Source organism: Phoca vitulina, unplaced genomic scaffold, assembly GCF_004348235.1.
Source record: "Phoca vitulina isolate PV1807 unplaced genomic scaffold, GSC_HSeal_1.0 scaffold81, whole genome shotgun sequence".
Lineage (NCBI taxonomy): Eukaryota > Metazoa > Chordata > Mammalia > Carnivora > Phocidae > Phoca > Phoca vitulina.
In genome coordinates, this window is record NW_022589784.1 from 3,998,330 (window position 1) to 4,021,947 (window position 23,618).

The 23,618-nt window shown below is 46.8% G+C and overlaps 1 protein-coding gene across 6 annotated transcripts in view; it reads right to left on the reverse strand.

The window, feature by feature from the left end:
- Window positions 1–23,451, reverse strand: part of SAFB2 (scaffold attachment factor B2) — a 32,959-nt gene extending 9,508 nt beyond the window's left edge. For 2 of the 6 annotated variants that reach the window (XM_032394625.1, XM_032394623.1), the window contains exons 1-14: window positions 23,141–23,451; window positions 21,875–21,962; window positions 17,963–18,027; window positions 17,676–17,879; window positions 16,648–16,767; window positions 16,105–16,167; window positions 15,133–15,160; window positions 13,711–14,221; window positions 13,235–13,284; window positions 12,602–12,705; window positions 7,386–7,535; window positions 7,183–7,295; window positions 2,432–2,562; window positions 1,223–1,314 (exon numbers count right to left, since the gene is read on the reverse strand). In XM_032394625.1, coding sequence (XP_032250516.1) covers window positions 1,223–1,314; window positions 2,432–2,562; window positions 7,183–7,295; window positions 7,386–7,535; window positions 12,602–12,705; window positions 13,235–13,284; window positions 13,711–14,221; window positions 15,133–15,160; window positions 16,105–16,167; window positions 16,648–16,767; window positions 17,676–17,879; window positions 17,963–18,027; window positions 21,875–21,962; window positions 23,141–23,326 — 1,905 coding nt within the window. In that variant the 5' untranslated portion in view covers window positions 23,327–23,451. Of the gene's footprint in view, window positions 1–1,222; window positions 1,315–2,431; window positions 2,563–7,182; window positions 7,296–7,385; window positions 7,536–12,601; window positions 12,706–13,234; window positions 13,285–13,710; window positions 14,222–15,132; window positions 15,161–16,104; window positions 16,168–16,647; window positions 16,768–17,671; window positions 17,880–17,962; window positions 18,028–21,874; window positions 21,963–23,140 lie in introns of those variants that run through there. The other 4 variants (XM_032394624.1, XM_032394626.1, XM_032394628.1 and 1 more) reach the window with 4 other exon arrangements.
- Between the last annotated feature and the right edge of the window lie 167 nt (window positions 23,452–23,618).

Genomic DNA, 23,618 nt, shown 5'->3' on the forward strand with positions numbered 1-23,618 from the left:
TGGGGTGGGTCACGAGCGGGAGATCTCTGCGGTCTGGCCCTGGATCCTGACCGTGGTGGTGCTCACGTGGACTCCACCAGTAACTGAAGGTCCTAGCACTCCACGCATGCACATCCCACAGACCAAAGTCACAGTCCTGGCTTGGAAACTGGGCTATAGTTATGTGAGCGGAAACTACTGGGGGAAGCGGGGTGACGGGTACATAGACCATACTATTTTGGCAACTTCCTGGGACTCCGTAATTATTTGGAAATAAGAGCGTACACGCCGTGTCCTGTGTACGATGCCCTTGGAAAGGAAGTGTGAGGAGTCCACGTGAAAGCGAAGAGGCTTCTGTTCTTATGCTGTCATCCTCCTACATGACCTCAAGGTTCTAATCAAGCACACTTTATTACTATTTATTTTTTCTAACTCCAGAGTTATTCCGGTGGTAAGTTTATGGGGATTTTGGCGGGCTTTCTTTAGATTTCTCTATTTTTATAGTTCTTTTTATGGTTTTCACGTAGCCCATAAGACATTATGAATGACTGTATTTGAGAACACAAGTTTTCATTTCAAAAGTCAGTCCTCCACAACAAAATGTTCTTGGATGAATACCGATAGCTCTGCGTTCGCTCCAAGAGGACAGCTCTCCTCGGGAATGTTTCAGCTAGAACCTTCAGCTGCTAAGCAGAAGGTTTTGTTTTCCAGGGTGGAAAAAAACAAAATGAGAAGCCACTAGTTTGTCCAGCTGTGTACCACTTAAGAAATGGAGGTCCATTCTCTGACAACATCAAAGTCGGTTTTGCAGTGGACTCTTTTCTTTCCCGTTAATGTCACAGAAGGTGAACAAATCAAGAGAAGAAGTGAATCAACTAGCACTAGGTCAACCAAGGAGCAGAGCCTGCCTTCTGACTTGAAGAGCCTGGGTCCTGCCCATCCTACCCAACGGTGGGCTTTCTGTGAACCGGTTTCCTTTCAAGAAGATGGTATAATCCGACGAAGAACCCGCGAAGGGTCAACACATCAGGGAAAATAAAAACATTAAGTATTGTTTTGAAATAAGCTGTAGAACCTAACTGTATGTGTGTACATACAATCGAAACAGTTAATAACATGCCTTCTGAGCACTTCAAAGAACTCTTCAACTTTTAAAGGCTAGCCGTTGTTTTCGTAATGCAAATCAAAGGGGTCGTTAAACCACCCACAAATCCGCTGGACTTGGGGAGGAAGCAATACTTACTCTCTCTTTTGACCTGCTTGTGGTTTTCACGCTAATGACAGGCTCTCCTTTCGATTTATCCATCACGACCGTCCGTTCCATTCCTCTGCTTCCTTCAGGAAAAAAACACAGCGATCTTTGAAAACCCGCTGATGCCCCCACTTCCCAACAGCAGGTAGCGCACGGGCTGACTGGGGGTTCTCGCTGCTCCCTCTAGGGACTCATGCGAACCCCTGGAGCCTCCGCACCTCCTCTCTCTCCTCGTTCTGACCTGCAGCGTGCACTACGGACACGAAGCAGCTGGTGTACCTTCACAGGTCTTTGCTCACCTGGGATGAAGTGGCTGTGATTTCCCCGAATCTTACAATGTAAATCTAAGTCAAGGTGCATTCTGCAACACAAACACATCCAACCCACCAGCTTCCTTTACCCGCATGCTCAATCCTAGTGGCTCCAGGATAACCAATTTCCATTTTTTAGTCCTCCTCCACATTCTGGAAGGCTCTGCAGATTCAGGCCCTTGTGTTCTGAATCAGATGGCTGGGCTTCCCTTCATTCATATACAGCAATAAAGGCTTCCAAATGGGTTCTTCCCCTCGATGACACAATAACCAGACTCTAACCACCATGACTATTACTGATTTGGGGAGATTTGCAATACTTGAGAAACATTTTAAAAACACGTTCGTCATGAGACTGCCAGTAAATTACCCCAAACACTTATCTAATTTGTAATGCGCTGTACCAAATTCCAAGGCTCCAGATGGCTGAGTTTTGTTTGTTTTACTGGGGGGGAGGGGCGGGGAGAACTGGGTTTTGTTTTCTCCACAAAACATTCTGTGGTGCCTCATGGCAATCTGAAGGTGCGGAACAAGCATCAAATCTGTGACAAGAACCGGGACACCTCTCCCTCGCACATCTGCCAAAGGTACGCAGGAAGAGCAAGCAGCCCGGTCCCTGAGCCGTCAGTGACCATCAGGGACCATAAATCACGGAGCAGAACACCTCCAGGTGTGTGATGTCACCAGAGACTCCTTCAAGCCAGTCATCCCCTGAGGCCCTGCTGCTTTATCAGCTGCCGATCAACAGAACCCGCAGTCAGCCCGCAGTCAGCCCGCAGTCAGCCCAGCGCACACCGCCCTCACTGGCTCACTCACTCCACGACACCCCCCCCCAGCCCCTCCCACCAGGCTCTACTCTCCTGGGGAGCCCTGGGCAGGCTCTGCTCACCTGATTTGGTGACTCGGGACCGATTTGTAGGTCCTGGTTTTGGCTCATCCTCGTCTTTTTCTTCCTTCTTAATGTCTTCAGGCTTTTTTTCCTCCTTTTTCTCCATCTTCTCCTCCTTCTTAATCGCAGTTCTATTTAAAAACACCGTCATCACACTTGAGTTCCTGGGACTCTGGCAGCAGCTCACTTACTGACTTCCATACACAACCACCCAGCCGGGCAGCAAGTGGACGGGAATAGTTACTGGGAAGCTGCCGTGATGATCTAATACCCGCTCGAGACACAGCCCTTATTCCCCACGGAGTTCTCTGCTACACCTAGAAATACGCAGCACGGAACTGCAGGCTCGTGGACGGTTTTCCGAACTGCTCGATGCAGTGGTTTGCAAGACAGCACACGGGCACACGAGAGATGCTCCCAAGTAGAGAAGAATGCTTGCAAAAAACTGATTTTAAGTGTTTCACTCCAGGTGGAATTTTTAAGTTTTTTTCCAAACAAATTCAGTATAAAATAGAACAGAGGTACAGCATGAGGATGCGAGGTGCCTGCTACATGAAGCAGTGGGCCACCCACCCTGAACACTGCACCTGGTCACTTCTGCATACTCTGGGGGAGTTAAGATGGCTACATTCCAGCTCATGTGGAAACTGTTAGTAACACTTCAACTGAAGGCAGCTTTATTCTACGCGGTGAACTAAATCATCATTGCCACTCACACTTGTCTCCCATATTCCCTAATGCTGTTTGTCCCGAGTAATTAAATCCCACACTTATTAAATGCCCACCACGTGCCAGGGTCCAGGACGGGAAAGCCAGGCCCCTCGGGGTTCCCTAACCAGTGCTCCCTGCCCTTTCTTCCCTACAACCCAGGCAGAGCTCAGGCTGTCCAAAGAAACCTCTCAGCTCACTCTTCCTCTCTCAACTTCCACAGTACAAAGCTGTCTTTTTTTTTGGAGGGGTGTGTGTGTGTGTGTGTGTGTGTGTGCGCGCACGTGTGTGTGTGTGTTTGGAGAGGGGTGTGTGTGTGTGTGTGTGTGTGTGTGTGTGTGTCTGTCGGGGGCAGGGGTGAATGGGGAGGGGCAGAGGGAGAAAGAAAGGGAGAATCCTAAGCACATTCCATGCCCAGCGTGGAGCCTGACCTGGAGCTCAATCTCAAAAACCTGGAGATCATGACCTTAGCCAAAAACAGAGAGTCAGATGCTTAACCGAATGAGCCACTCAGGCACCCCAGAGCTGTCATCTTTAAAATAATATTCACTTTGGGGCACCTGGGTGGCTCAGTAGGTTAAGCATCTGCCTTCGCTCAGGTCGTGATCTCAGGGTCCTGGGACTGGGCCCTGCATCTCGCTCTGTGCTTAGCCTGGAGTCTGCTTCTCCCTTTCCCTCTTCCCCTCCCTGCCGATTTGTGTTCATGCCCTCTCCCTCTCAAATGAATAAGTAAAATCTTAAAAAAAAAAAAAATTTAAAACATTCGCTTTAAAAAAACCTTAAAATTTTTTTTTTATTTTTAAGTCATCTCTATACCCAATGTGGGGCCTGAACCCACAACTCTAAGTGAGATCAAGAGTCGGAATGCACCGACAGAGCCAGCCAGGTGCCCCAAGAAAAACTTTATTAAAAAAAAAATTGGGGCACCTGGGTAGTTCAGTCTTTAAGCATCTGCCTTCGGCTCGGGTTATGATCCCAGGGTCCTGGGATCAAGCCCCGCATCGGGCTACCTGCTCGGCGGGAAGCCTGCTTCTCCCTCTCCCACTCCCCGTTTGTGTTCCCTCTCTCGCTGTCTCTCTGTCAAATAAATAAATAAAATCTTAAAAAAAATAAAAGTAAAAATAAATTTTTTTTAAAATAAATATTTGAGAGAGAAAATGAACAGGGGGAGAGGCAGAGGGAAAGAATCCCAAGCAGACTCTGCTGAGCGTGGAGCCTGAAGGGGCTGGATTTCACGACCCTGAGATCATGGCCTCAGCCAAAAGCAAAAGTTGGACACTCAACCGAGCCACCCAGGCGCCCCCAATATTTTAAATTGTAAACACATACCATAATAATTGATGGTGTTTACCAGGATCAAGAACTGTTTTTTTTTAGCGTATTGGTTTTGCTTAAGAAAAAAGAAAAAAACACAAAACCCCAAACACTGTAGGTGCGTCAACTTATTCAAACAATTTCCCTGGGACGACCACCTTTACTGAGTGGCCTTTACTGTCAATGACTGGGCTCCACCGCCCGTGCCTATGCTTTGTGAGGCCCCGCGAGGCTGGGACAGTACTCAGCATGCTGCACTATAGCACTTCTCCCCTCAGCTTTGCCGTGGGTAATACACGCGGATCTGGTTCCCCCTCAACAGCTAAAGCCGTCCGTGTCCCTTCTAAGAGGAACAGTGATGGCTTCCGGTGACTACATGGCTGCAAGTAAAGCCACAATGAATTACATCTGATGTGTGTCTCCCACTATTCTGGGGTGGCGCCTTCTCTCTCCAAGGAGACCCCTTGGTTGTTCTGTACTCACATTGCACCACCTAGACACAAAGCAACCTCCTGTAACACCAAGTTAAAAACTAATTTCTAAAATACAAACATGAGAGTATGAACAAAGGCTGGAGAAATATACACAAAAGAGGGTCACCCTTGGGTAGTGGGATTATGCTTGACATTTGTGTGGACTTTCCAAATGTCAACTATATAAAAATCACCACTCACCCGGGGCGCCTGGGTGGCTCAGTTGGTTAAGCGACTGCCTTCGGCTCAGGTCATGATCCTGGAGTCCCGGGATCGAGTCCCGCATCGGGCTCCCTGCTCGGCAGGGAGTCTGCTTCTCCCTCTGACCCTCCTCCCTCTCATGCTCTCTGTCTCTCATTCTCTCTCTCTCAAATAAAAAAATAAAATCTTTAAATCTAAAAAAAAAAAAAAAAAATCACCACTCACCCAACTCGGGGAAGACGAGCCACTTCTTTAGAAAAGTGTTTCTATTTTTCACTTAGGTTGACTACTGAACCTAGAAATTCTTTTTTTTTTTTTTTTTAAGATTTTATTTGTCAGAGAGCGTGCACGAGAGCAGGGGGAGCAACAGGCAGAGGGAGAAGCAAGCTCCCTGCTGTGCAAGGAGCTCGATGTAGGACTTGATCCCAAGACCCCAGGATCACGACCCGAGCTGACTGAGCTACCCAGGCGTCCCTGAACCTAGAAATTCTTAAAGTCAAAGAAAAGGTTAACAAACAAAGGTTTACTGGAAGAAAAAAATATGGTTAAAACATATTTTGAAATGCTCAACCTCCCAGACCACCTGAAGGCAGTTTGGTTTTAAACATACCAAGTTCATCACCTGGTTATGTGCCCCAGTGCTGGGGGCGGCCAGCCCAGACCGAATCCTGGCCTTGCCACTTCCTAGCTGGGCCGGGTGCTCTTTAGCCGGGCACGTCTCTTTCTGAAGCCTGTTCCCTCTGTGACCTAGGACTCTTCCAGGGATCAATCGAACCACCTGATGCAGGTGAGCTAGTTATTACCCTCTTCCTTTCTCCCGCAAACACGTCTCACCGTGTGGTCAGAAAATCAATAAAGATGCATTCCAAAACACCAAGAACTCTGAACAACTCTGAAGAGCTACCAATATTCTACAAATACAGGGTTTTTTTGTTTTTGTTTCTGTTTTTTTTTTTTTTTTTAGCACTGCTGATAGAACACATCTCTTTGGAGAAGCTGCTGATAAAATTATAGGTCTCGCTTGTAAATACACGAAGGCTAATCTGACATCCATTGCTCATGGGCCAACAGATTCCAATTTGGAATGAAGACCGGCAATTATACCTTTCAGAATGGGAGTTGTAAACTTAGGGGTATTAAGGAAGTCCACACATTCGCTCGACTGTACGTTTTCTTAATATAAGAAACAATGGCAAAATGGAATCACTGAGATTGACAGATTCTCAGCAAAGGGTTCAATCTTTAGAGTGAAAGTGGCCCTAGAAGGGCAAGTAAATGGTACTGACAATATAAACTTAATGTACTCAGCCCTGAGAATTGTACCACCATCAGGAACATCACCGAAATCTACCTTCTCCAGAGGATACACCGATGACTCTGAGAAAATTAGCAAGCAATCCTGCTCTGAAAAACCTGTCCCAATTTCCATCCTTTATAGATGGTATCTCAGACCCAGAGATCCCAAAGTTCTGTGCCAAGGTACCCCGCGGGTGCCACAGGAAACTCACAGGTATCCCGGGATACCTTACATCTTTGAGGGAAACACAGCAATACTTGACAACTGCCTGACACTGCACAACTACTAGCCTGAGGTCATTCTTTTCAACATTAGATTGGGTTGCGTTCCTGTGATAAAAAACAAGGACTGCATGAACACCAGTCTGGGTCAGGAAACAATTCCATGGTATGAGTGGCTGTGCAAGGACCCAGAACTCTGAGTGAAGTACAACTATTATTCTTTCCTTTCAGATGTGTTATTTTCTTTCAACAGCCCACTAAGTCATTGGGACGTAAATACTTACTAAGGCTCCTGTGAATACACTTTTGAGAGTTATGGGTTACATCGCAGGGACCCTTACTGAAACCTGAACATGTAAGTGGTAGCAAGATGCACAAGTATGATACGTAAGTGAGAAGCCCGTGAGGCTGCCTGAGGCAAGGAGGACACGAGTTTGCCTGAGTGACCCTGTGGCTGCCACCTACCCTCTTCCCAACCAGCCCACCCCCGCACTCTGAGAGAAAGCTTAAGAGAAAGGTTTTAAATAATCAGTTTACTTTTCAATTTTGATCTCCACAGGATGATGTCTGTCGACACTAGATAATTTTTCTTTCTTCACTTCACATTCTTTCCTGTCAGACAGCTTTTTCCCAGCAGGTTCGTTTTTGGCCTAAAATACAACACAGATTAGAAATGGCCCATGGTCCTGGTCACCTCGCTCGTGAACTCGATAGGTTATAACAGGCAAGAGTCACCTCACCTTCTCTACGGAGATCATTCTTCCATGCAGCTCAGTTCTGTGGAGATGGCTGATGCACTTTGTAGCTTCATCAGATGTCGACATGGTAACAAATCCATAGCACCGAGCTCCGGGACTGCGGGCGTTGGTCACCACTTTGGCCCCGACAACCTTCATGAGAAAGGACACGCTTACCTTCCCATATAAATCACCACACGATTTGTCAAAAATGACTAGCAGTTACCTGATCATCAGAATTCTTTCCACTAGTTTTTACTTCTCCACAAATTGTTGGTTTGCCATAATTAGTTATTAAAGTGGTTCTACCTCATCCTGACTATCAAAATACAATTGCTTCCAATACAAGATCAGCCCTCAGAGTGACAAAAGACGAACACGGAAAGCTAAAGACTTTTTTTTTCCCTAAAGATTTTATTTATTTATTCATGAGAGACAGAGAGAGAGGCAGAGGCAGAGGGAGAAACAGGCTCCCTGAGGAGCAGGGAGCCCGATGTGGGACTCGATCCCAGGACCCTGAGATCATGACCTGAGCCAAAGGCAGACACTTAACCAACTGAGCCACCCAGGCATCCCAGCTAAAGACATTTAAAACTCCACAAACCACAACTCATTAATCAAAAGTACTGCCCACTTGGATCATTTTCTCCAATTGGATTTCGACTTCCAGACAGGTTGGCACACCAAGCATTACCCCCCTGCTGCCTAAAAAAACCTCGCAAATTAGAGGAAATGTAGGCAACCGGGGTTTTCAGACACTGTACACCAGCCCACACAGGATGGTGACCCCTGCAAGGGACACACACACATGTATGGTTGCCCTGGCTTACTTCCTAGAGGTTCCCGGCCAAGGGCAGGGAACAGGACCTGAGGTAAGGGTGGGAGGTGGTATCTGAGAGCTGAGCACAGCTCAATGTCTGAAGAAATCAAGGCAGCAAGAAATCATAGTACCGGAGAGGAAGTGCTGCATAAAGACAGCCCCAGAGAGCTGCAAAGGGCCCTCTAAGCAGCACACATGTGAGAGGCAAGGGAGAAAACCACCTGTTAAGAGCAAACAATCCCCAGGCTCAGAGTCTCAAATAATTCACTTTTTCCAGAGTGAACCCGACAGCCGGAACGGAAAAGCTTGCAATTCATGGGGCATCAGGCTGAGACCTCAGAAGGGTGCTGCCCTGGGAGTGCACAAAGCTAGCCCCAAACTAAGGCTGCTCTGCTCACCTAAAGAAGCCTAACAGCAACCTGGAGAGGAACAAGTAACTGAACTATGTCCCAGCAAAAGCTCAAGAACACTGACAGGGACACACGAATAACTAGAACGCCTGGTGTCTGATCAAAAATGACTAGGTAAACCAAGAAATGAGAAAATGACTCTAATGAAGAAAACCAACCAACCAATAAACAGAGATCCAAAATGCACTCCAGTAACAGAATTAGTGGATGACGATATTAAAAGTTATTTTAGCTATATCCTAAATGTTTGACAAGTTAGGAGAAACCACTGATAATGTTAGGTAAACACAGAGAAGACATTTAAAAAAACACCCAACCCAAAATTCTGGAGATGAAAAATACATGAGATGGGACGGATAGCAGACACTGCAAAAAAAAAAAAAAAAAAAAAAGATGAGGGAACTTGAAGACATAGCAACTGAAGCTACTCGAAATGAAACAGAGGAAAAAAGATGGAAACAAACCAAAACAGAACCAGAACATCAGTGGGCTGTAGGACCACCTGTGGTGTCGTCAAAAGCAAGCACAGAAAACCTTAGCAGATGAAACCATAGCACATCTGTGGCATGAACTGCTCCAAACCAGTGATAAAGAGAACCTTCCAGGTAAGCCAGACAAGAAAGACACCTGTGCCCTAAGGAGCAAAGGTGAAACCCACAGCCAACTGGTGAGCCAACATGAGCCAGAAGGAGGGAGCACCACTGCTGTCTGGACCAAAAATAAATAAATAAATAACCAACCCCAGAATTCTGCATGCAGCAAAAACAGCTTTCAAAGTGAAGGCGAAAGAATGATTTTCAGATCTACAAAAGCAGCAGAAATTCATCCTTGGCAACACTGTACTATAAGAAAAGTTTAAAGAGGAAAGAAAACAATACCCAATGGGAACTTGGATATCAACAAAAGAGAGTAAAGAGCACCCCAAAACATAAACACGGAGTTAACAAAGAGCCCATGCTTTTTCTTATTTATGTATCTGTTTAAAAGATAAATGTTTAAAGCAAAAACAAAAACAAACACCAAAAAACGAAAAAACAAAACAAAAAAACACAAACACACCAAAATCCAAACAACTAACCAACATATCAACGAACCAAGAGTGCACTATGCTGTTTATTAAAGCCATTACGACACCACCACAAAGGCTGGGAGGGAAGGATGGCGGTGCACGTTACCAGGTTCAAACGCCCCCTGGGAACTGGAATATCACTGAAGGACAGACCGCATTAAGCCTTGTAATAGAATTCCTATGCGCAGATAGCGAAGAAAATGTTATAGTTCAACCAACGGCTCAAAGAAGAAACGAAAAGACAAATACCTTGAGACAGGTGAAAAGGAACTGTAACACAGCAAAACCTATGGGGCGCAGTAACAGCAGTTAAGAACGAAGTTCACAGGGATGGATGCCCACATTAAGAAACACAAAAAACTCAAATAAGCAAGCGGACTTTACCCCTCAAGAAAGCAGAATACAGCAACAGTAGTGACATATACTAGTTCCAGCTAATAAGTGACAGATCATAAAAAATACTCAACACAGGGGCGCCTGGGTGGCTCAGTAGTTAGGCGTCTGCCTTCAGCTCAGGTCATGATCCCAGAGTCCTGGGATGGAGGCCCACATGGGGCTCCCTGCTTGGCAGGAAGCCTGCTTCTCCCTCTCCCACTTCTGCTTGTGTTCCTGCTCTTGCTATCTATCAAATAAATAAAATCTTTAAAAAAAAAAAACACTCGGGGCGCCTGGGTGGCTCAGTCATTAAGCGTCTGCCTTCGGCTCAGGTCATGATTCCAGGGTCCTGGGATCGAGCCCCGCATCGGGCTCCCTGCTCCGCAGGAAGCCTGCTTCTCCCTCTCCCACTCCTCCTGCTTGTGTTTCCTCTCTGGTTGTTGCTCTCTGTCAAATAAATAAAATCTTTAAAAAAAAACTCAATTCAAAAGGCAGGAAATACAGAGAAGCAAGGGATTCAAGAAACAGAACAGAGAGCAGACAGGGAACCAGATGGCAGATTTAAACCCCACTATACGATGCTTGCGTTAAACGTAAATGTTCCTGTAGGACATTCTAGAGAACTGAAAGTAGAGCCAGCACCTGTGCAAGTGCAGAGCCCCTGATCAGGACACAAGAGCCCTAGTGGGTCTGGCTCTGACCAGCTGTGATTCAGTACGTCAACGTGAGCAAGGCCTCTCCTCTCTCTGGACCTCAGGGTCCCCAGCTGTGAGACGACCGGGGGGGGGCCGTCCATCATCGTCACGTTCCCAGCAGACCCTGGTGTCCATGTTTCCACTTGCAGATATGGAGGAGCCTGCTCTCCCTGCAGAGGAAAGCCCCCCTCTGTCCAGAGCACCCCATACAGGGCCAAAGGGGACAGACTCTCCTGAGAGAGTCACTTCTTTCAGAGAGGAAGCTTCCCCTTCTTCGTTCTCTTCAAGGTCAGGGGGCTGAGCCAATGACGGGATCACATGACCTTCCCATCAACCTAATTATCCTTGCAAAGACATCACCTCCCACGGCCCTGAGAGCAAAATCCAAGACCACCTCACCTGTCCCTGGCCCCCTGGCCTTGCCCTCCACCTTCACAGCAGCCTTTGATGGGTTCATCTTTTTTTTTTTTTTAAGAGTTTATTTATTTGTAAGAAAGAGAGAGAGAGCACAAGCGGGGAGAGCGGCAGGCAGAGGGAGAAGCAGGCTCCTCACTGAGCAAGGAGCCCGATATGGGACTTGATCCCAGGACCCTGGGATTATGACCCAAGCCAAAGGCAGACGCCCAACCAACTGAGCCACTCAGGCATCCCTGATCAGTTCATCCAAATTAGACTCGTCCCACCACTGGGCCTAAGTCCCGCGGCTTTAGTTCAATGCCGAGCTCTGTGGGCAGGGCCAACTCTATCATTACTCAGGCCTCGGCTTAAAGAGGACTTACTCAGCAAGGTGCGCTGAACCCCAGACCCCCATCTAAACTCGGTCTCCCTCCCACACACTGATGGCAGGCTGTAACGTCCCTGAATGAATCCCTCGTCACATGCTGTATTTACTTAAATGCTCTCTCCAGCAGCCTGTAAGATCTAGGCCAGCGCCCTCACAGCGGCTACGCTTCACAACTGGTGCCTCAATCAAGAAGGAAGTCAACAAACTAACTGAGAACGGGTTGCGGCTTCCCAGTTTTAAGCCCTTCCGAAAGACATTCGCCGTGAAGAAAAATTCCCCTCATGAATGCTTCTTCTGGGTCCTGTCCATTTAAGTCACGAACACATTCGCCAACTCCTACTCGGGGACACAGACCCGGGCAGAGAAATGCCCACGGCAGCCAGGACATCCAGCAAAGCTCCGCCTGGACTCCCTGCAGCTCCTCCCTGACAAGGGGCGCCATGCCCCCACAGGCACCCACAGGACCAGGGTGGTCCTCCTGGCTGAAGGTGAGACTGTTTCACCATCTAATTCCAGGACAACGAAAATCGGGTTTTAAATGTCCTCGAGTCCCTGCAAGGCTTCTGAATGGTAATGTTTTCTTTCTGCCCCTGTGGACCAAGTATTTGTTGATTTATTTTTAACCCAATAAGTTCCTGTTCTCGAACTATGTATTTAAAAATGCAGGAATATTAAAAGCCAACTCTTCACTTATTGTTTGGGAAAAAAATTCAGCATGCCGGCTTTAAGTTTTGTATGAGCCAAAAAATGAGCAGTTTAAGAGAAATTAGAATAAGAACGTTCAGACGTAGCTATTTATATACATTTTCTGTGACACGATGAACTATCTGCTGCCTATTACCCACTCTCAGCGAAGAAACAAGGCACACTACCCAAAACCAGGTGAGCCTTTTCTCCCTCGTGGTTTTGCTTTTTTAAAGGGAAAAACATAGACACACACACACACACACAGAAAAGACCACCTACAAAACTAACAATAGAAGAAAGAACTCTCCATAGTCTTGAGTTCATTATTTAACGCCAAACAGAGGCTGGGTGGCAAGAAGTTGGGGGGGGGGGCACACACCTTCCCATACTTGTTGAAAAGGTTCTTCAGATCCGTCGCTCGAGTTGTGGAGGACAGTCCACTGACCCACAGGTTCCGGCCAGAGCTGCTGCTGGTGCGACCTGCTGCAGGAGGGAGAGGGTCAGGCTTCGCCTCCAGGCCAGATAGGAGCACGACCTGCCTCAGGACGCAGCCCGCTCTTAGACCCCAGCTACCTCCCACTTCAACTCTCCTGGTCTAAGCATTTACAGGATGGAAGACAAAAAATACGGGTTGCAGAAACCGTTCCCTTACTCAAGGAATCATCAGGTCCTCGTCAGTTACAAACGGAAATGAAATTTTGATGACCAATTCTCAACCGGGATGGCAGTTTCTGCAATCTTGTTCTGTTATTCTAACGGGCAGAATGGGACTGTAATAGGACACGGTGCACTGGGATTTTCACTATCCCATAAATGAAAACCACAACAGAGACATAAACCACAGAAGCTCACCAACATTTCAATCTAGTCTCTCAAGATACTGTTAGATGGTTACTTCCAATAATCCTCCATGAAACCAACCACCGGATCCCCAGTGTGGGTACCTGTAAGCCCCTCCCTCCCCAAATAAGGGATCCGTAGGCGGCTCCCTGCCACATAAATTAAATCATACCTTTTTCATCTTTAATGATTGGCTTTATATCTTTTTCTTCCTTAAAAGAGCTAGAGACAAAAGTGAATGTTACTCAGACGGGAACAAAATGAAAGAGAACTAAATTAAAAGTATGGTATGTGCTAAAAACTGAATACCTACCAGAAAATTAGTCTGAAATAAAATTTTAAGACACCTTTGCAAGCTTCTCTAGGAAATGTGACCCCCAAAATACAATGTCAGATTCTTAAAAGTCAATTGGATTTAGCTGAAGATAGCCGTTAACAATTTAAGAACACAACCATAGTAGGTTGAGAAAAAGAAAAGAAATAGATTCACCCATTAGAAATACACAACGAGAAATAAAACATTGCTTAGAAGTAAACTACAATTGCATCAGTCTGGCTGGCCAATTGCAGAAAAAACAGCTTATGTGTGTCATTAAATGACCAATGAAAAGGAGATAGCGTCTGGTCTAAAACTGAGAAAAAACAAACCTCATTTTCTGATCAGCGCCCTCACTGGCTGAGGACTCTTTAGGAGCCGGAGGGACTTCATTACAAGCTTCAAAAGCAAACTTCTTCACGTCTTCTTTGCTATCTCTGGGGTCTGGGCTTGAGGCTTCCGGGGGCGCTTCCGCGGCCTCCTCGCTAGAGGCTTCCGTGTGCTCTGAGGCTTTACTACTCTGCTCAACTGGCTTCTCTAGCCCTACAGGCTCACAGTCCGTCCGCGCGCCATCGCCTGGCTGCTCCACGGGCTCCCTTTTCACTACCGCTAACAGGGTGTCTGCCCTGCTCGACTGAGCTTGTGCTGTTGACTCGCTGGCCAAATCTAAATCACCCTCCTCCGGATGGGCGCTGCCAAAAAGGTCCTCTTCCTCCGCAAGCTTTCTGTCTGGCCCCACGCTACTTGTATCCTGTGCAAAGGGCTGCTCCAGCTCGGAACCTTCTTCTTTTACTGGCTCAGATTTACAAGTTTCCCCCAAAATGTCGAGTATTTTCTCATTTTCTACGGATTTAACAGGAATAGAATGGCACAAGGTTTAATTACCAGGGAAATAAAGCAATCACAAATGCGGAACTGGCACGGCTGCCACACTAACACGAAGAGAACTGCTAGCTACACAGAGATTGGAAAACCCGCGGGTACACAAAGTTACACCGGTTACACTACCTGCACTCCAACCGACTGCTACAGTAAGCCGCTACGCTACATGGAAGAGAAAAGGCCCCCACAGATTCAAACACCTACAACCACGTGGCTGCTTCTCGACAGTCTTCTTCATGTTTTTGTTCAAGTGTGGGTCTTCAGACTTAGTTTTCCAATGTCCAAGGTGCCGAACCGAATGCGATTGCCATTTGATGACAACTCAATTTCCAAATTTCTTTGAATTTCTTTTAACAGAACAGTCCAATACGCAAACCAGAAACTCTTCCAAGGTGGGAGATAAACGCAGTCCACAAGGGGAGTAATGCGTTGAAAATTTTCCTGAAGAGACTCTGTTTCCTCTTCTGGAATCCAGTCACTTCTCGGGTTATAAGTGCCCTGACAACCACTTTATCCTGCCTTAACTGTAGTAATCAAAAAGACTGCAGCAAAATATCACAAGATCTGTTTCATGTGTAGAAACACATGGAAGAATCACCGGGGGAATTACTTAAATGCCCCTCTACGTGGTTAGAGAGATGAAAATAATCACTACATCTCACCAAATATATTTGACCTCCAGAAACCAGAACGGCACTTCCACAGATCTGGTGATACGAGTGGGTTTCCAATCTCTGATCCTTGTACGATCTGGATTGTCCACCATTAAAATCATTTACGCGACCATACACAACTTAGAATATATAGATAGATTGAAAAAAAGAGTGGGAAAACTTTCAAACCATTAACTGTCGTGTTTCTCTTATCAGTACCTGGCTCCAATAAAGGTTCTTCAATATCCTGTTTTAAAAAAGAAAAGAGAAAAAATTCCACAAAGTACTTAAAAACTGGGCAAATACACTTCCCTGGCAGACACAGCTTCAATCACATGTGAATAAACACCTGTTTCAAACAACTCTCTCCACTCAAAACGACCGTATTCCATTCTGGGATGATTCGGTGAGGACAAGCCCATTTTGTTGGCCTCTCCCCAGCAAAGCCAGGCAGGCAGCAGTGATGCTTGGCCTGTTCAATTCTCCCTGGAGGGTCTGGCCATCCCACCCCAAGTCTGAGCTGACCTAGTGGCCTCTGGAGAGAGCAAAGACAGCCACAGCAAGAGGTTGCACAGACAGCGAATGTTTTGTACGTCATACCAGATTTGAGATCGATTTCTCCCCAAATAAGCTGTTATTTATAACTGGAACCTGTCAACAAAACCATCTGTTCACTCCTCCCAAAACCTTCCACTGACTTCCCACTGTACTTAAGACAATGGGCCAAACCCTTTCCCTGACCCACAGATGCGGGTAGTCAGGCCCATCCACGTCTGCAAGCTCACCCCTGCGTCTCTGCCCCCACCCTGTGTCCTCCGTCCCTACATTCAGCCACTCTCCCTCCTTGCCCAAGGTCCTCTTTTCCCCTTCACTGGGCTAACTCCAGACCCAGGGGTCAGACCTCAATTTGGGTGGGGTTTCCTCTGAGAGCCTTACGGCCCAATCACCTCAACTTCTCCCTCGATGAACTTTTCTAGTCATTTTCTTGCTGGTTATGAACACTGTCCCCACCGAATGCAAACAGTAGGACTGTACTTGTTTGGCTCAACCTCTTACCCCAGGCACTCAGCTCATTTTACAAATCATTTTTACACAGAATCATTTCTACACAGACACACATCCTTTTTCACCACGGAAAATCAACCACTCGCATAATGTTTCTAGCCAGGGAGCACCAGAATGGTATCTTACCGGAGGTACTTTGAAGTCCAATGATGAAGCATCCAAAGTGTTCTCGAAGCCCTCCCCATCCACCTGAAAGACAAAACAGAGAACCACGTAGTGGAGACAGAGCTGTGAATTCCAAGGCCTGCACCTCACCAGTTTCTAAGGGACCCACGTGTCTACTTCCCTCAAGCTGCCCACCACCATCTGCAAGTCCACTGTTGGATTATTCGGTTTCTCGCCGGCCTTCCTGCCTGCTCCATGACTGGGCGGTACTGCACCCCTGAGAGGGTCTCACAGACAGCAGGTGCTCAGTCAGCACCGGCCCGGGAAGGTACACTTTCAGTTCCCAGGCAGCGTCTATTTCCTGGTGGTCCACATATGTGACCCGGACACGATTTCCAGAGCAGAGCTCAAAAGCAAAAGGAAAAACTTCACACTTCTCCGATTTTACTTGGCAACGATACTTTGAAAAATAACAGTAACTGGGCACTTTTACCTAAGGTGCTTTATTTAAAACATTTAACTGAACTACTATCTTAAATGTCACTCGATTTGAAAGGTTTTTACCTTCTTGAGTGAAATACAAAAACATGCCTTCTCAAATGTATTTTTTTTTCCTTTCCCAGGTTTGAAGCTTATGACCGGGATGCTTGGATTAACCAAAAGGTAAGAAGCCAAGTCCATGTTCTGGAAATAATTAACACACAACAGGATCACACTGAGAGAGGCCAAGACCAGCAAGTCAGTTGCTCAATGGCACCCTAGGCTGAGGGGCAGTGACGTTTGGAGTTTGTGACTTTTGACCTTTAATGTTTAAAGTCCAGTCCTACAAGGGCCCCCCTTCCCCCTGCCCAGCTTAGTGCCTTTAAAAAAAAAAGAGAGAGAGAGAGAGAACAGAAAATCAAACCAAAACACAAAAAATACCGAGGAAACTAAGAGGCTGAGTATGCCAAGGTAGTAGGATTAAAATGGCAATCAGTTTTAGGATGGCCACCAGAGTTCTCCGCCAAATACTACAAGCGAAAGCTTGAGGAAGCAACATTGGTAACAGAGTTCAAGCTCTCCTTTATATACGAGGCCGTTAAGAGTGGTTTTCTTTTCACGGGAGGGGTGCTTCTGAGGGCACGAATACTTTCCTTCACTCCTTCCCGTCTTTTAATAGAACCATCTAACCTTGTGCCTAGAACACATCTTAAAAAAAAAACCAACAGGATGACCGAATGCTGAGATTATCAACTGTTTTCTGTTTCCTGTTTTCCAAAGGAAAATACTTCCACCAACAGTGTCAGCCTTTTACGATTCATGCTGCAGAAGGGCCTCCCACCCTTTTATCAAAATACTCCCCAGGATCGTAGAGAAGTGAGCTGTTCGTTAACCTCTGACTTACGTGCAGTTTAAATGGATATAATTTACCACGAGGCTTTAGACACGGAACTCCGTGTTTTTGGTGACTGCTGACGCGGTGGTGCACTACTTAATCAACCGCCAGTGCGCTCTCACTCCCAGCGGCGGCCCGCGAGCGCCGAGGAGCCCCGAGGAGCCCCGAGGAGCCCCGGGGCTACTGGCACATTCCACCATGTCTTCAAGTTACCTACAGCATGCTCTGTGAGCTGCGCTGGGAGCTCTTGCAGTTGGGCCGCCACGTATTCTTTGCTATCACAAAGGGAACCGAGAATGCTGTCAGCGCCGTCCTCCCCAAAGTCGGGAGCACTGCTATTCTCAACTTCGCTTTCTTCCAACACACCCACATCCATCATGTCAAGGTTCTGCAAGCTCTCTAAACCTGCATCCATATCCTCCTGTCAAGAGAACGAAAGGCGTCAACGGCCGGGTGGCTGGTCACGGAGCTCCTGCTAGTGTCTCTGCCGTGGACGCCACATACCTGCCCATCTCTGGAATCTTCTTCCAGGCCGTTGTCTTCTGTACCTTCTTCCTCCATCTTTTGTCCTAATTACAAAATAATTTTTCAGTCAGATAATGCTCAGGTTCTGGCCTCAAAAACGTGTATACTTTTTATTCTAGAAATGCCCCCAATATGGGTGTGCACGAAAATGTCTGATGAGGAATTAAAAATTTAAGTCATGTATCTAGAAAACTGTAGCCAGCCCAAACATTCAAAAGGGAAACAAATCACGACAGTCTGTTTGTATGTGGGATACCAGTTGTCCTCAAAAGGGGAAGTGGGAAGGAATGTGGCAATGACTAGAAACATTTCTGGTGTCACAACTCAGGGATGCTACCTGCAGCTAAGGTAGTGACCAGGGATGCTGTTCAACATAAGATACTGCACAGGACAGTGCCCCACCGGAAAGGATTACTTACCCCAAACTGTCAACAGTGCCAAGTTTGCAAAACACTGTGGCCCACCATACAGTGTCTTACAACTTCAAAAAAAATTATGCTTCCAAATATAAAGAATATTGAATGCCACAGGAAAATGCCCACAAAATTAAAAAACCATATACAGTAGTTCTACTTTTATTAAACAGCACGTATACAATCGAGTGTGAAAATGCATTTATAAAATATACACGAGAACGACTCAGGCAGTCACCAACAGTGATTAAAATACAGAGTGATAACATCAGAGATAATTTTATTTTCATATGCATACTTCTTACATTTTCTAAAGTATCTAGAAGTACCCTTTTTATAATTTTTTGAAATGAGAAAACTAAACAGGAGACATCAATCTCTGAGTAAAGACCCAAACTGCAGTGTGTACCCCTGAAGCGCCTTCTGCACCATCATTACGAATACTCATTCAAGATGTGTGGCTTTACCAAGTGTCAGGCACTGTGCTCTCTCAGTTAATACTCCCCACAACACCACCAGGTTTATTAGCTGCATTTGACACATGAGAATTTGGTTCAGCTCTTAAAAGAGGTCCTAAAAATGTTTGGTAGCAGCACCCACTTTCAATGCCTTTAAATAGCAGCCGGCAGTTCCCACAACGGATGTCAACAGGAGAGATGCAGACCTTTCAAAAGTGCCCTAAAGGAGGGGGGATGACAAATGCTGGGCAGAGAGGCCGGGCCCCAATTCCAAGGCCCTGGTTTCAGCTAACTAAAAGCTGAAGAGGCGGGGGACAAAGATGCTAGAAAACCTAACTCAAAATTGTAATCTTTCAAAACATACCCACAAGCTTCAAAAATTTTGCCTGTTTAAATGAGTTAGGACAAGAGAAGGTCTCTTGTTCTAACTCATAATGAAGTTTTTTCTTGGAGAGTTTAGCTTACTTTTTACTTTTTTTTTTTTTTTTTGAAGATCTTACTTATTTATTTGACAGAGAGAGAGAGAGAGAGCACAAGCTGGGAGAGCAGGAGAGGGAGAAGCAGGCTCCCCGCTGCTGAGCAGGAAGCCCAATGAGGAACTTGATCCTAGGACCCTGGGATCATGACCCGAGCTGAAGGCAGATGCTTAACGACTGAGCCCTTTTAACTTTTATGTAATCTTGAAGACCTAATTTCGAACAGGACACCACGAGGGTCCAGTGCTTCATGTAACTATGTGTGCGGACACCTACAAAGAACATGCTAGCTCAACCACCTATAGGAGCTGTTCTTTGCCCCAGGGCCCTGGCCACCTGTTTCCCGTCTGGGCCTTTGCTGACTTCTCAGTAAAAACGGAAAGGGAAAGGACCAGTGCCCTTCTAATCTCAGCTACATCTATACTGGGACCAACATCCCTTTATACAAACAAAAGTAAGTACTATCAAAGTTTTGACAAAACGGTAACTTCAAGCAGTTTTACCATCACCTAAACTGTAATCCAGACATTCAGACACACATTGGAAGCACTAGGCTAAGGTTTGGTTTGTCTAATGATGCAAAGATCCCTGTTAAGAGCCAAGAACGCTTTGATTAGTAAGCATTGAACCTCTCAAGTTTTAAAGGAGCACCTACCTTAAAAACTTCCACTAAGAACTTTTAAATCGACACACACCTCTCAGTCTGCACTCACCTGACTAGTCAGCATTTATACTTGACCATTACAAGAGCAGCAAAATCGGGGCGCCTGGGTGGCTCGGTTGGTTAAGCGACTGCCTTCGGCTCAGGTCATGGTCCTGGAGTCCCTGGATCGAGTCCCGCATCGGACTCCCTGCTCGGCAGGGAGTCTGCTTCTCCCTCTGACCCTAACCCCTCTCATGTGCTCTCTCTCATTCTCTCTCTCTCAAATAAAGAAATAAAATCTTTAAAAACAAAAAAAAAAACAAGAGCAGCAAAATCACATCGAGGTGTTAAAATCCAGCTTAAATGTAACTCCTCTATACAACCTAACTAAAAAGTTTATGCTTTTAAAACACACATAAAGGGGCGCCTGGGTGGCTCAGTCGTTAGGCATCTGCCTTCGGCTTGGGTCATGATCCCAGGGTCCTGGGATCGAGTCCCATGTCGGCCTCCCTGCTCGGTGGGAAGCCTGCTTCTCCCTCTCCCGCTCCCCCTGCTTGTGTTCCTCCTCTCGCTATCTCTCTGTCAAATAAATAAAATCCTAAAAAATAAATAAAACACACAAAGTTTTAAACAGATGAGTCATGGAAAAGTCTTTCTAGAAAAGCACTGATATAAAGTAAATTATAAGCCTGAAAAGGCTACAAGCTGGTTTCTTTTCCCTTTCTAAGCATCTGTCCTCCACTGCCTAAGTTTAACTCTTCTTCAGGTGAACAGGGTACATCCAGCCATGACAATTTTTATGTTGGCACCTTTCAAGAAAATAATCCCCATCACATGGAAGGTCCCAATTATATTGTCCTCACCCATATAAAAATGAGGATGAAAGCCAGGGAGGGTAACAAGGTTTCAAAGTTTCATGGAATTAAATGCTTCCAAAATTAGCTAGTACCATCCACAAAAAGAAATGAGGCACTAATCTATGTCACAAAGTGAATGAATCCTGAAAACATGCTCAACAGAATGAGCAGGCACAGAACACCACATATTGCATGATCCTATTTACATGAAACTGAACAGTCAATTATATACTGCGAGTCCGCAGGAGGGGGAAATGGGGAGCAAGTGCTAATAAGCACGGGGGCTTCTTTTTGTGGTGATGAAAATGTTCCAGAATTAAACAGTGTTGACAGTCGCATGGCTTTGTGAATATACTAAAATGTAATGAAATGTACATTGTAAATGGGTGAATTCTATAAATGTGAAGTATATCTCAATTAAAAAAAAAAAAAATCTCACTGTGGGGCACCTGGCTGTCTCAGTTGGTAGAGCATGTGACTCTTGATCTTAGGGCTGTAAGTTTGAGCCCCACGTCGGATGCAGAGATTACTTCAAAATAAGATCTTAAAAAAACAAAACAGAACAAAACAAAACCTCACTGGTTAAAAAAAAAGGCTGCATGAAAATACTCCAACAATCTGTTTTGTATCCTTAAAGATAGTGGGTTCTACTCCGTCTCAGATTGGTGTCATTTTCTTTGGTTTAAAACCCCGTTCTTCAACTTTCCAGGAATAAAGTCACGTAGTGTATTTGGTTGCTCAGAGCAGCTTTAAGAGCGTGCCTTACTCTGGTTGTTTTTGAATCCCGATGACAAGAGCTAAAATGTCTTTAACACACGTTTCAATTCTAATTTACGTAACACTTGCATCTCTCTCTACTCCTCCCAGCACTCCTGACAGAGCTACTTGTAAGGTGGTGAAAACCAAGCCTACTTGTTAGATGGGAACAATGAAGGCCAAAGACATTCTCTGGACCCAGAGGACAGAAGCGGTGTTAAAAAACTAATCTGTAAGTAAGTTCTCTACACGCTCAGGCCTCCAGCAGCAATAAGTACAAGCAGATACCTTTAATACATCTCTTTGTCGTCCTCTTGCTTGTGGCTTCCAACGCGACACCAATTTCATCAGGATCCTGCCCTTCTTCCTTAACCGCCTATTAAGAAGAGATGAAACTTTACAACACTGTGGAGACCTGCAGGGCACACGTTGTTCTCTGCTAAGTAACAACTTCCCAGCAAACAAAGTCAAACACTTCCTTGCAAAGAGCAACAACTCTGGTTCTGCTATCTGGGCTGCCAGCCCAAAAGGCACAGGATGAACCTAGCACAACTTGGTTCTCTCTGGGTCCTAAGCACAAAAGACAAAGGGATGTGTGAACTGGGGCTCCAGGGTCCAGGTCAATGACCAGTTCCAAAATGGCCCTTAAACTAGAAATTGCCCAACCTTCCACTTTAATAATGGTAACAGTAACAGAGATGCTGCACTAGGTCCACTAAGTCCACCATCTGTAAAGGGCTGAGTGGTGCTCCACAAGCCATGCTTGACTTCTGGGGAGAAAACCCACCAGACAGACTGGGAGTGGGGGGTGTGTGTGTGTGTGTCTGTGTGTAGGGTTGCTCAGCACCTTCCTCCGGACTGGCGCAGGACTGGACACTCAATGGTAAACTCAAGCTCTGCAAGGAGCTTGCTCTGGTTGGGGAGACAGCTATTCCTCCATACTCAACGTGGGGTTGAGTGCGGCCAGGTGAGGCATAAACACAAAACGGTGCAAGAAAGAAGCAGGGAGATGGAGCAACACTCTAGGAAGCACGCTGGGGAGACATCTATCTCAGGTAGAGCGAGAAAGACTACGAGGCACTAACCAGAAGCCATGGAAGAATAGCGGTGGAGGGGAGGGCATGACAAGAGCAGAAGTCCTGGAGTATGAACAAGCACAACTCCCTCTCCTGTAAGATCGCAAAGGCTCTTTACTCATCCGTTCCCCAGGGGAGGAAACTGAGGGGCAGGGAGAAGGCACCTATCCAAGGTCACAGAACCGAGTCTCCAGCTGGAGCCCGGAAGAAGTCCAGGCGGCCACCCGGCGGCTAAAAGGACGCGCTTTCAGCACTCTTGAGGCGACCAGCTGGAAAGAGGATCAAAAGCGAAGCAGAGAGGGGCGGTGACGGGCCAAGGTCACACAGCCGGGCCCCTTGGTCCCCGCGAGCTCGGGCCGGGGTCGGTCACAAGGGGGAATGGTGGGGGGGGGGCCCGCGTCCGGGAATCGCGGTGACAGGTCGGCGCGGGGGCGTGCCGTGGCCCCCTGCTCCACCCCGGGACGTCGAGCCGCCTCACCTTCTTGAGCCGCTCCATCAAGACGCTCTTGTTGCCGCCCGTGTCCAGGTTCCGCTTCTTCAGCTCCGCCCGCAGGTCTATCACCCGCAAGTCGCTCAGCCGTCGCGTCCCAGCCTCCGAGGTACCCGACCCGACAGCGGCTGTGCCAGGACCCGACTCGCCGGACCCTGCCAGAGTCTCCGCCATCCCAGGTGTCGCGTCCCCGCCACCCACTTCCCACACCGCCGGCGGCTGTAGCGGCTCTGAGCACAAAATGGCGCCGCCTAAGAGGAAAACGCACTCGCTTCCTCCCGCCCCGCTTTCCGGCAGCGCATGCGTGCCGCACATGCCAACTTTCTTAACAGCACGCGCGCTCGCGCGTCGACCAACCGCACGTTCCCCACCACAACGCGCAGGCGCCGTAACTGCAGCACGCATGTGTCACGGCCATTCGCGGCGGGAGGCTGGCGAGATGCAATGCGCCTGCGCACATCCCTGT